This window comes from Rutilus rutilus (genome assembly GCF_951802725.1).
Source record: "Rutilus rutilus genome assembly, chromosome: 10".
Lineage (NCBI taxonomy): Eukaryota > Metazoa > Chordata > Actinopteri > Cypriniformes > Leuciscidae > Rutilus > Rutilus rutilus.
Window position 1 is genome coordinate 38,617,219 of NC_140215.1, and position 12,991 is coordinate 38,630,209.

At 39.5% G+C, this 12,991-nt stretch overlaps 1 protein-coding gene across 1 annotated transcript in view; it reads right to left on the reverse strand.

Moving 5' to 3' along the window:
* Positions 1–12,991, reverse strand: part of ptgfrna (prostaglandin F2 receptor inhibitor a) — a 39,168-nt gene that overhangs the window by 8,136 nt on the left and 18,041 nt on the right. The window contains exons 5-6 of the mRNA XM_084421116.1: positions 8,581–8,985; positions 6,941–7,048 (exon numbers count right to left, since the gene is read on the reverse strand). Of these exons, the coding sequence (XP_084277242.1) occupies positions 6,941–7,048; positions 8,581–8,985 (513 nt within the window). The remainder of the gene's footprint in view (positions 1–6,940; positions 7,049–8,580; positions 8,986–12,991) is intronic.

Genomic DNA, 12,991 nt, shown 5'->3' on the forward strand with positions numbered 1-12,991 from the left:
TGATCCTTCAGAAATCAGTCTAATATGAGGATCAAGAAACATTTATGATTATTATCAGTGTTGAAAACAGTCGTGCTGCTAAACACTGAACAACTATTTATTTTTATCCAGCAAGGATGCATTAAATTGATCAGATGCGACAGTAAAGATATGTATAATGTTACAAAATATTATATTTCAAATAAATGCTGTTCTTTTGACCTTCCTATTCAAAAATAAAATGTATCAGTTTCCAAAAAAATATGAAGCAGCACGACTGTTTTCAGCATTGATAATAATCATAAATGTTTCTTGAGCATCAAATCATCATATTAGAGTGATTTGTGAAGGATCATGTGACACTGAAGACTGGAGTAATGATGCTGAACATTCAGCTTTAATCACAGGAATGAATTACAGTTTAACATTCACATAGAAAACAGCTGTTTTAACTTGTAATAATTCACTGTTTTTACTGTATTTAGAAATGTTCTAATAAATGTAGCCTTTGAGAACAGAAGAGACTTCTCTCAAAAGCATTTATGAAAATCATAATTCCTCCTAACTTTTGACAGGTGGTGTCTCTCATGTGGATTTGACGAATCGACGCTCTTGTTCATAGGCGTTGTGTTTCAGCACTTCAAACATGTGTGCCGGTGCTGCAGATTATTCATGTACGTTTACCACAACCACTAGTGTATCCATGATGTGTATGCAAACGAAACCAAGCTTAAAAAGTGTCTTTCAAGTGGCTGAATAGCACAACAGCTCCAGGTAGGAGGCAGGAGACTCGGACAGGCCTGTACACGCCGGCCCACTGCTATGTGAGGAATCTCAATGAAGGCCATTGGGTAATCAGAAACTGACAACCACGATCACCACAGCATTCTGGTACTCAACTCACAGCCCAGCTGATGACTACAAGAATCCCATGTAGCACAACTGCACACAACTTATGACTCTTAAACGGTCATATGGATCTTAACAACTATATATTTAGCTTTTTTTTCAACATCTTGATATTGATTTTGTTTGACACTGGCTTAAAGGTGACATATTCTGCCCCTTTTCACAAGATAAAATCTAAAATAAATCTCTGGTGTCTCCAGAATGTGTCTGTGAAATTTCAGCTCAAAATCCCCCCGATCATTTATTATAGCTTGTCAAATTTGCCCCTTTTTGGGTGTGAGCAAAAACGCACCACTTTTGTGTGTGTCCCTTTAAATGCAAATGAGCTGTTGCTCCGCCTCCGTTCAGAAGAGGGCGGAGCCTTTACACGAGCTTCAGAACTCCAGCAATAACAAAACACACCAATCTCCCTCAACCAGAGTCTCAGAATAACCCGTAGCGAGAGCAGCTTTACAGAGACTCAGAGTTTGACTTTTAGACACACCTGGACGTTTCTGAATGCTTAGTGGAGACATGGATGTAGTTGCACTGATTCATGCCATCGACTTGCTCGATTTTTGCAGAGAAAGGCTCAACAAAACAAAGTTACTGGGTTACACTTTTCACGTTTTCTGGGTTGGTAGAAGCACTGAAACACGGGACAAGTCCCCTTTAAAAGCGTTTTAAGAGGAACCATCATTTCAACCAAATGTTTCACACACACACACACACACACGCACACGCACACGCACACGCACACGCACACGCACACGCACACGCACACGCACACGCACACACACACACACACACACACACACACACACACACACACACACACACACACACACACACACACACACACACACACACACACAATCTCCAGTTAAGATTCAGTCCAACCATGATGACGCTAGTTGGGAAATTAAGGAAAGCCTTTGGCACTGCAGGGGTCCTGATCATCTTTACTGTACATGTTATATGATCATCAGGAATGACATGTCTGAACTAGCGCTCGCTTCCGGGGCCCGAGGGTGGGCTGTTCCCTACACTCGCTGGATAACTGTGACAGGCCAGATGCGGGTTGAATTTGGAGCATCACTGCTTTATTAGTGTACAAAAAAATGACTATAAGGGTGGCGTTTCCCACACCTCAAACACTTGCCCTGTGAAGAGAGAGATTTTTATGCACATAAAAAGAGATTTTCATAGCCACAACACATCTCTCACTGTTGCAAATGCCTAAATAATAAATAAAACCCCTGTTTTCAAAGTAAAAAGGTTTGCTTCATAGCTTCCACAGTTTGCGTAGGACTGCTTCTGATCTCCGGCACAGGCGTTTTCTCTGAGCCGGAGCTCGTATGGAGCCTGAGGGAGCCGCGCTGGCCTTATTCTCAACCACTGGAAACAACTAGGCCAAAATGAGCCTTAAAACAATGTTCTTTCTGCAGAATAAAAGAGGAACTGGTGAGCAGCTCCGACTCTTTGCTTTGGGTTGAGATTGTCCTCGCGGGTCCCTTCCTCTCCCGGCCCTCGCTTCCCTTCAGCCGAAGCACATGTTCTCGGATACATTACTGGAGTACATTAGTCAGCCTGAGCGCAAGAACAAGCAATGCAGGCATTAAGATTTATGAGTTTAATTAAAAATTAAACACTGTAATGTGATTTCACACTACAGAGCTGTAGAGGAATAGTTCACCCAAACCGAGGTGAACATGTCGTTCCAAACTTGTATGCTATTATTATGTGTTTATTGGGAGAAAAAAAACCCCCAAAGATCTAAAAAAACTAAAAAAACACATTTACCCGCCCATAGACCCGCCCCTCGACGAAATCAGGACAGAAGTGTTTGAAAATGGACAAAAGAGAGGGATGAAACCACCAGGTGTAAATGGGAATGTGTCTCCCTCGTCTACTTGTGAACCGATCGACCGAAACACATCTTAATACCAAGAGTAAACAGGGTTTTACTGACACAACACTACATCTTTATTTCTTCTGTGTGACATAAAAGAAGATATTTTGAGAAATGTCTTTCTTAAACATGCATTGTGTAATATTTAGGAGGTTCTGTTGACAGAAATGTAATCTCATATACATAACCAAGTGGTGTATAAAGAGCTTACTTAATGAACCGTTGTGTTTTTATTAGCTTAGAATGAGCATTTCTCTCTACACACACACTGCGGGTTCGCTTACATCCACATGTTTCTACAGGAGCCCTGAGCGGACAAACGCGTTTCGTCACTGTGTTGTTCTTCGTGTAAAGAAGCTTCAGCTAAAGTCAGCGGATAAAACACTGACACAATGATGAACACGTAACAATAATATTCGCAATAACATCGTTTTACTGAATAATTAAGTAAACCTAATTTCTTAATTTATCTTTGTAAAGAAACCTCATTGCTTAACTGGCTACTCTCTGCTGTCTCAGACGACGACATCACTTCCCGTCGGCCTCCGTAACCTCTGTTGGGTGCTGTTCGCAACCTCACCACTAGATGCCGCTAGACATCACACACTGCACCTTTAAGTCCATAAAATGGAAGTCGATGGGCAGTTCATTGAGGGCGAGTTAATGATTGGACTCTCCCTTTAATTTGCTTCATGTTCCTCAAACAAAACGTACCGCGTGTGGCTTCAGAAGCCTTGCAATAATGAGTCATGTGGACTATTCCTACAGAAAATAAGACCGGATGGGAATGACATACGGGTGAGTAAATGATGACTGAAGTTTCATTCTTTGGTGAACTGCTCTTTAAAAACACAAATCCTCAGAGACACTGTACGGTCTGCTGCTGTTCGACTCCCTGCGGATTACACTTAAAGAAGCACAGTGGAAACAGAAACCTTTTCCTTCAGGGCGACAATCTTTTCAGAATCCCAACAATAAAAGCAGCACAAAAACATCTCTGGTTTCTCTATACTGTGCAGTGAATAGAGAAGTGTGAACATTGTGTTGACATGTATCTATGACTTCAGCAAGTGTGTGCCTGTCTGTGGCTTCAGACGGATGAGGGAGGAACGCTTCACCTCTTATACTCAGTATTACCCAACATTCAACTTCAAGAGTGCAACATATCTGACTGATCCGGTCAGTGTGTTCTCTGTATGTTCAGGGTCACTAAACAAGCACACATCCAACCACTGACGTCCAATAAGAAACAGCAGTGCTTGAAAGGCAGCAAGATAACAGTTTTAGGTAATCTGCATCTTAACCATGTGAGCCATGACAATATACCACCAACAAGCAATGTGTCTGTCCACATCAAATGAGGCTAAATAAATCAAACACAAACCAGCCAATCAGAAGAGTTTCCTGAACTTCCCTCTCTTTTCAACTCCTGTACTGGGTGTGGGTGTATTAGATTTCGTATGGGGTGTTTTAAGTTTATTTGCAGGTCATTTTGATGTTTTCTGCTATTTCTAACAGAACTAAGACTTCTAAAAATCTGTTGGAAGTTGATATCACAATTAATAAGCCAAAACAATTTACAAACAAGAGGTTGTGTAGAACTTTAAAGTCACCATGAAATCAAAATTGTTCATTTTAACTATTTTGTGCAATATTGTTATGAATGATTTATACATGGACACGTCATTATTGTTTTAAATTCAGAATAACTCCCCCTCCCTCTTCTCTTCTCTGATGACGAGGGCGGGGCTATAACCTGTCACTCACATGAGATCAGCCAATAGCAAACCACAACCATCCAATCAATTCCACACAGACAAAATCAAGCCCCGCCCACATTTGTTCTTGTTCCAGAAGCCGTTTCACTCGGATATATACGGCACGATTAGGCGTTTGCGGTATGTTGCCTACTATAATATCATGATTGTGGTTTTAACAAGGTGTGATCTGACATTATTGAGCATGTCCCTAACTTTACAGACACGCACATAGAGAGTTGCACGCATACATTACGTGATGTAGTCTAGTAGGTTAGACTAGTGCGCTTGTGCATTTAGAGCGCACGCTTTCACTGTGTGATTTAGTCTAGTAAAATGCATTTATAATGTCCTCAATATTCAAGATAAGGGGCAAAAATACCTCTGTATGTCTTTTATATCTGTCATTTAATAAAGTTAATCAATATCACACAAAGAGTGCTGCTTTTTCTCCAAATCAGCATTATTGCAAATGTGATATTGATTTTAAACATTTCAATAAATAAGTATTTAATAGTGACTTACATTTTAGACGCAATATTTACTCTATTTCACCAACGAAAATAGTTCAATCTGAGCAACACACGGATGTGTTTTGTCTGAATGAACGAATCGGTTGAATGAATGATTCAATGACTCTCATTAAGACCTGAATGAATCAGGAGTTTGAATAAATCGATGATTGAACATTCAATTTAAACTCAATGACTCACTCATTAAAAGTGATTTGCTGCCACCTACTGGCGGGTTTAATTTCACATTTAAAGTACATTTTCATTTTCAAAATTATTTAAAAAATATCAATATTCAACATTTTATGTTTAAGACATCAAAACATTATTTATGCATTAGTAACTGCAGGTTAAATACATTTGCGTCCCTCTGAGCTGCATTAAACAGTCTGTGTAAAAGGATCTAAATCCACTTCAGATGCAGCTTCTGTTTCCTCTGCATTGCAAAGATTCACATTTTTTTTATGCCGATTTCAATGAATTGATACGAAATTGAATTTATTGATTAAATGTAAGAATTTTGACACAAAATATGATGCATACATTTAATTAGTTTAGAAAAATGGCTTTATAAAAAGATAAAAATGCCCATAAAAGGTCAAAATCAATTGAAACTTCACCACAATTGAACAGACCACTGCACAGAACATAAACTTTAGGAGTCTCTGTCCTAAACCTGACATGGTACCAACACAATAAACACACTCAGCAAAATATCATCATCGAGAAAATATCGAGATGATATTTTTGTCAATATCGCAGTCACAATAGGCTAGAAAAGATGAGAGCAACTTCCATTTCATGTCGACTTTAAATGACGGACGTTCCAATTCTGCCAAAATCTGAAGAAAGGACCAGTTTACCACAAGGACCCTCATTCATGACGGTTTACACATTGTACGGTTTGTTTATTATAGCCTTTAGCTAATTTGATTATGCTTTCAGCTACTAATAAGAGCAGTGAGTTTTATTAAACACATTTACCAGATTTAAATAGATTCCACAGATTTTCACAGAAATATATGCGTACAAATGCCAAAACGCCTACTTTTTAATAGTAGACCAATAAGTAATAGACGAATGCAGTCTCATTTGTAAAGTTTAAGCACTAAAGTCTTTAGGCATTATAAAGAAGCACTTCAATTTTCTACCCCATATAACAGCTCATACCGTATTTATGAGTAACTATTAAGCAACAGCAACAAAAGGAAAAGACGTGATACAGGATGTGACTCAGGGGGCGAAGTTTAGGTAATCATTTCTAAATGGAGGCATTAGTTTATAATATTGTCTGTGAATAACTGCAAAACCCCATAAAACATGAGCAACAGCATGTGACTTCTAAAGTAAAAACGAAGACTCTGGTGCTGATGAATAAACTGAATACTGATGCCTTAATCAAAAAGTTAAAGCTGGACACTGATATTAAAACATGCCATCCAGAGAGCGGATTACGGCCAAGACTGAACATCCACACTAAAATGACTGGTCAAAAGCTAAAAAGTGTTTTACAAAAAAAACTTTAAATAATTAAAGTACTTAAAGCACTCGGCTACTTTTGAGGTTCTGTTCGTTTCTTACATCAGCGCTTTGAGCAGAATGTGGCATTGTGAATTGAACAGGGAGATTCAAGTTCACTGTGGGTGAATTTCACAAAACCCAAAATACATTCCAGTACAATAAAAACTTGTTCTCATTACTTAGAAGTGTATACTTTATAATAATTTGGACATAAACCAAAATGAAAACGCAATGTCACTGGATTAGATAAATTATCAAATGAAATCACATTTGTTTGAAACTAGAATTAGACATCAGAAGGTTTGAAATTATAAAAGAGAAAAACTATTGTACTAGATGTATATTCGTTATGGTAGCATCTCAGCACTTGCCAGTGTTAGGAGAGACGTCCAGTGTGGAAATGATGCACTTCATCTGAACTGTGTCTCCTGGTAACACATTGTTTGCTTCTGAATGAATGGATATGTTGAACACTGGACCTGCAGATGGGGAAAAACACACACATTCACACATTAAAGTCTACCTAGATTTCATAGTGTTTAAAAGAGTAAGAGAGAGAGTTCCAAAGTTCCAAAGAGAGAGAGTTCCAAAGTGAGAAATAGTTTCAAAGTTCCAAAGAGAGAGAGTTCCGAGAGTTCCAAAGAGAGAAAGTTCCGAGAGTTCCAACGAGAGAGAGTTCAGAGAGTTCCAAGGAGAGAGAGTTCCGAGAGTTCCAACGAGAGAGAGTTCCGAGAGTTAAGAGAGAGAGTTCCGAGAGTTCCAAGGTTCCAAAGCCGAATTTGAATCTCAAAAGTGATTGAATTGTAAAATTCCTCATAGTGGAACTCATAATAGCACTTTGCATGAGAGCTTCACCTCTCAATTGATTTCAAAAGTTGCAATGATGCAATACACTGCATATTAAAAAGTGCATAACACACAAATGTTGGGTATAATGGTCCATTTTAATCAGTCTGAACTATTATTGCAGATACTTTATCAGTGAATGAAATATTGATGCAGGGCTTTTTCAAAAGACAAAAGTGTCAAGTTGTTACGGCGTCCTATTATTTCTGTCTAGATGTGTTTCCTTCTTAAATGTGTCATCATAACACAAAAAGGTGCTGCTAGTTGTAATCCAGATATTCTCATGACAAAACAAAATCACATTTAAAATAATTCTTGAAGAATTGTTAAACAATAAGAAAATTGTATTTAAAAGAATTATATATTTCCCTGGATATGAAAGGGTGGGCACCCATAGATCCACACCTCACATTTTATTCTGTGACATAAAATACATCGTTAATGCCTCCTTTTAATTTTTAAAGCTTTTACTTGTCTTGAAAAAGACGGTTGCAATCAAGTGTCTAAATGTGACTACAGAGGTTATAGCCTACATTTAGCTTTTTACATCTGGCGGTTGTATTTAGGCTTCAAAATTCATGAAGTTAATTTGTGAAGGTTATCAGGTTAACAAAACGTATCAGAATCAAAACATTTGTTTGGTCACACACCATACTGGGGTTTTTGTCTGAAAAAAACAAAAATAAAACCCTTAGGGTTAGGGTGATTCTAACTTTTGGGATGTTCTACAGAAATATGTTCTCACTGCAGCGCTCTATAATCAACATTTCAGTAGTTTGTTCAGCCATGTTGGCTTTTTTATTATTTTTTCATTAAGAGACAGCCTTCACTGTGAAGGATACATGCAATTCTGCCTTAGTTTGTATTTGGCTTTAGTTCAGCTTTTGGAACAAGCTTTCACATCAGGAGCGTCTATGGTGTTTTAAAACGCTGTCTATGAACGAGAGAGTGTGAGTGATTAAGAGAGAGAGAGAGAGAGGAATCTGCCCTGAGGGAGAGACTATAGAGCTCTAGTCATCCAGAATCAGACATAAAGAGGGAACTACAGCATTAGTGTGTGTGAAACATGAGCTCAGCTGTAAACACACCTACAGGCGGTTCAGCATCACTCCTCTGAGTTCAAGCTCACTGTATTCTGAGGCTAGTCTGGTTAGCAGTGTAATACCTGTGTGTACAAAGGCAATCTCGATCTTGTTGGACTCGGCGCTGACGGCTTTGATCCACTCTTGTTTCTGATCCCGAGTCCAGGCCGTGACGTCGCAGTAATAGAAGCCGCGATCCGTGACCTGGACCCCATACAGGCGGAAGCGGTACTCGAGCTGCCCGGTCTTCTCCAGAACCACGCTGTCGACCCGGCTCGGCTCGCCCCACTCCTCCGACTGCAGAACCGAGTCCTGGCTGAGCGACAGCACTTTCCGGGACTTGCCTCCCGGGGTCTCCTCGAAGCGGATGAGGACAGTGTAGCCGGGGCTCCTCAGGTTCTGCCCCGTCACCTGACAGGTCATCTCAAACGTGGATCCACCAGTCGAAGCTTCTCTCACACGATGGGCTACGACTCGCACAACTGGAACTGGAAAGACCACACAAAAATACATCATTAAGCAAATGTAAAAATACAGTCCTTAAACTTCCCTCAAAGAGTTTTTACTCATCTAAAAATGACAGGCATGTATTTTTGTACGTTTATCTGAAAGCAAGAATAGCGGGCTTGAACCAATAGCCAGAACCAATTTTAGACCAAGACGTTCAAAAGTTGAGAGCAGATCAATAATTTGACCACTTTGACCAGTAGGTGAGGTACTCACTAAACAGATCTGAAGAACAATTGTTTTAATAGTTGGTGGACAGAAAATTTAACAAATTGGGGTACCAATGAATTCTGTTTAACTCAAGCAATATGAATAGACTTCAGTGCGTTACGTAATACTCATTGTTTTTCTGCTGTCAGCAAACTCTCACAACATGGTGGCAACGACACAAAGCTTGTCTGGAGGCAGAGGTCTGTGTTTAATGGATTTTCCTGCAAGATTTCGCACAAAATATGTGCTTGCAACATTTATGTTTTTCCCCCGATCCCTTCTAATGTAGATTTTTCAGTCCCAATCCAGTAAAGATCACACCAAGCTGACGGCTTGGGGCGTTTTTGAGCGTCGGTAGGCTTGGTTCTTGAGTCAAGTCGGATGCCGTGTTTTATTTGGGGGGGCTAATTCATGTTGAATCTGCATCGATGAGGCCATCCTTAAAAATATTCTTGTTTGCCGTAACCCGACCGACCCTGTCAATTTAGTACCGACCCAATTATTTATTTTTTTTCCCTTTCAGTCCGACCGACTTGCCGGTTGTAAACTTGCGTTAAGACCGACCGATTTTTTTTTAACTCTTCAAACAACTAATACAAATGCAATAAAATAATATTAGTTATTAAGTATTGTGAATATAAATTGCCTAGACCTACATACAAACATAAGCTACGTTCTTTATTTTAAATAAAAACCCGTGGCGCGTCATCTATGATTATGTTTACACCATTGGTTAACCGTTAACGCATGTCACACTACTGCCTGCAAGCTAAGTTTGCTTCGTTTCATTCACTGTCAATGGTTCGCGCTTGGTAATGATGGCTGCGGCTTTACTCTAAAGATTATTTCATTTTTATATGTTGTTGAATATGGTTTATTAAAAAATAAACATGCGAGAGCGTGTTATAGGCTATATGTCATGTTTTAGTCAGATATGACGACGCTACTGCAACACGCATTGCCGCAGATGAGAAGCTGAGCATCAACGTGCAAACTATCGCAAATCAAAGTGAAAGTAAGTCGCTGATGCTTAACACACAATCATCATCATTAAATGTAAAGAAACGAAATGATCTTACCAGGGCTGTTTCCGCTTTCTCTTATTGCGGGCTTTGATTCAGAAATTTTAGCTGATGATCAATAAAATAATGCAGTCATAACTGTTGCTTTCGGTGACGTGCACTCCATTAAATCTACATATAGCGGTAATTGAAGATCGGATTTATATCCGCAAAAAAACAACACACATTTAGCCTATGTAACCAGGTGTAAATGGAATCGTTTTGATAAATCAGATTGCAATCCGATCTGAGAAAACGCATGAAGTGGCCTGGTGTAAAGTAAACAGCCCTTAGACATAGGTGAAAAATGTCATCCCACCCCCCCACCGACCCTGATTTTTTTTTTTTTTAAATGAAAAAATATATACTTTTTTATATTATTTTTTTTTATATATAAAAAATATAGACTGACCTACCGACCCTTTTTTTCTTTTTTTTTGCTGTTACTGCAAACCAAAATATTTTTAAGGATGGCCTGAGCGAGAGAACTCTGATTGGCTGTTCAACTTAACGAATGAGTCAGTGCACGAGAATAAGAACAAAAGTGATGAGAGCAAAGAAGTCAAGACTGAATGAAGACTGTGATCAGTGTGATTGGTGTTCAAAATGGTGAGCAAGCACTGCTTTGTTTACAGACTGCATATCTACAGTCCTAGTTTCGGTTCCCCTTTCTGAGTGATACCTGCTGCTGATATAGACAGATATCTACTTCCACGCAGGCGCAGAACGCATGTGCTAGTTGTCAGTCAACTTTTGTTCTTTCGGTGTGTTCAAGCACAGCTTTTTGGCCGACACACAGATGACGAGAGGCAACAACAGTCAGCTTTCATCACCGCTAGTTCTCTGATGTGGGCTTGGTGTGTCCCGAGCTTTAGAGTCTCCTGTGGTGTCATAGGCTACTTTTTCTAATTCCCCAACACACAGACCTCACATTGTTGCATGTTATGTCACAGCAGTCAACAGAAAGGTACTCTGCCTCACTGTTGCTTGCAATCGAAAGACATTGAAAATATCAGTCATGTAAACTGCTTATTTTTTGTGTGCAATCGATGAATATATCATATAACATTCTGCACTTTAATTTAGTTAATTATTTAATTAACTTTTAATTAATTTTCTGATCCTGTAGTAGTCGAGAAGGAGTGCAGACCTCTATTTAGAGGCTCACCGGTCAAATTTGACAGAGATTGATTGGAAATCCTTTAAAAATATTTGACGATTCACCTGAAGATAATCTGAGCATATTTTGCTAAAGACTTGACAAACTTTGTAGTTTGGGAATTTTGACAAAATTCCATGTCTAGATAACACCGATCATAGCTAATGAGCTCTTGGTGGAGCTAGTGGATTTAAGAAAGAGATCTCAAAATCGCCATGTTTAGACATTCCTCAATTAGTGTGCCAAATTTCTCCACTTTTTGCCATTCGATTCTTCCAGAAATGGTAAACAAAGAATACTAACAGACGCCATCACACCTTACAGGTGCTCGCCACCTAACAAGTATCAGAAACGTACATTTCGTTGGTATCAGATACAGTTTCAGAGCACATCATCAGTGAAAATGCAGTGGAAAGCGCCCAGTCCCTGACAGAGCGGCCATTGTGAGCTAAATCTGTCTTCACAGAGAAGACGCCATCACAGACACAATTAAACTCATTTACTCTAATCCCTTATTGAGCGCTGAAAAATGAGAGACAGTGGAGACTTTCAAACACCGAGCTTTGATGCTTTTTAAAACGGCGCTATAAGTGGTGCAACGGTCACAGATGCTGGGAGCTCTTAGCTCATGGGGTAAAAATGAAATATCGGCAGAGCGACTGAAAACCCTGAAAGGACAGGCTGGGCTAAACACATTCAAACATACTTGCTCAGAGTTTATTTCTGGCCAAAGACATGCTTCATGGCCAACTTTATCAAATTAGATGTAATCCTAGGGGTGTAACGATAGCCTCATGTCATGATTCGATACATATCACGATACTGAACTCACAATACGATATTATTGCGATACACCAAGACATATGATAAAAGGTTAAAGGGGTCATATAATGGTACATGCACTTTTACAAGTTGATTGTACTGAAATGTGTGTTGGCAGTGCCTGTACACAACCATCATTAAATGATAAAAATCCATCCAGTGTTTTATTTTTAAATCTCCTTATATGTTTCCCCCCATCTCAAATCAAGCCGTTCGATTTTGTGACGTCACAAGATCTGACGCCCCTCCCACGATTGTTGATTGACAGCAGAGTTTCAACACAGACCCGCCCTCGCTCGTGAGCGAGCTGTCATCATATTCCGCACGGACCGGCGCGTCATTGTTGATACGCTGGAGCACTGTCTATGAGCAGAATGGCGTCTAAGCGATTGTGGTGTTCTGTCCTTGGGTGTAATAAGGAACACAGCATCATTTTGGATGTTCCTAAATCCGAACCGCTGAAGACGCAGTGGCTGAGTTTGTTTTCGAAGGGAATATTCCCCACGATCAACGTCAATGCTTTCATGTTTGCCCGAATCATTTCACACACCAGACTGCTTTATAAACGAGGGTCAGTATAAAGCTGTTTTTGCTAAGAAGCTGCTCCTGAAAAAAGGATCGGTACCAACTATTCGTGTTCCTGCTGCACCTCCAGAAGAAGTGAGTGTAACGTTTTATTAACCTTTATATTAATATTTATATTAATCTTTGCAAATCGCTTGCACACTTCATGAT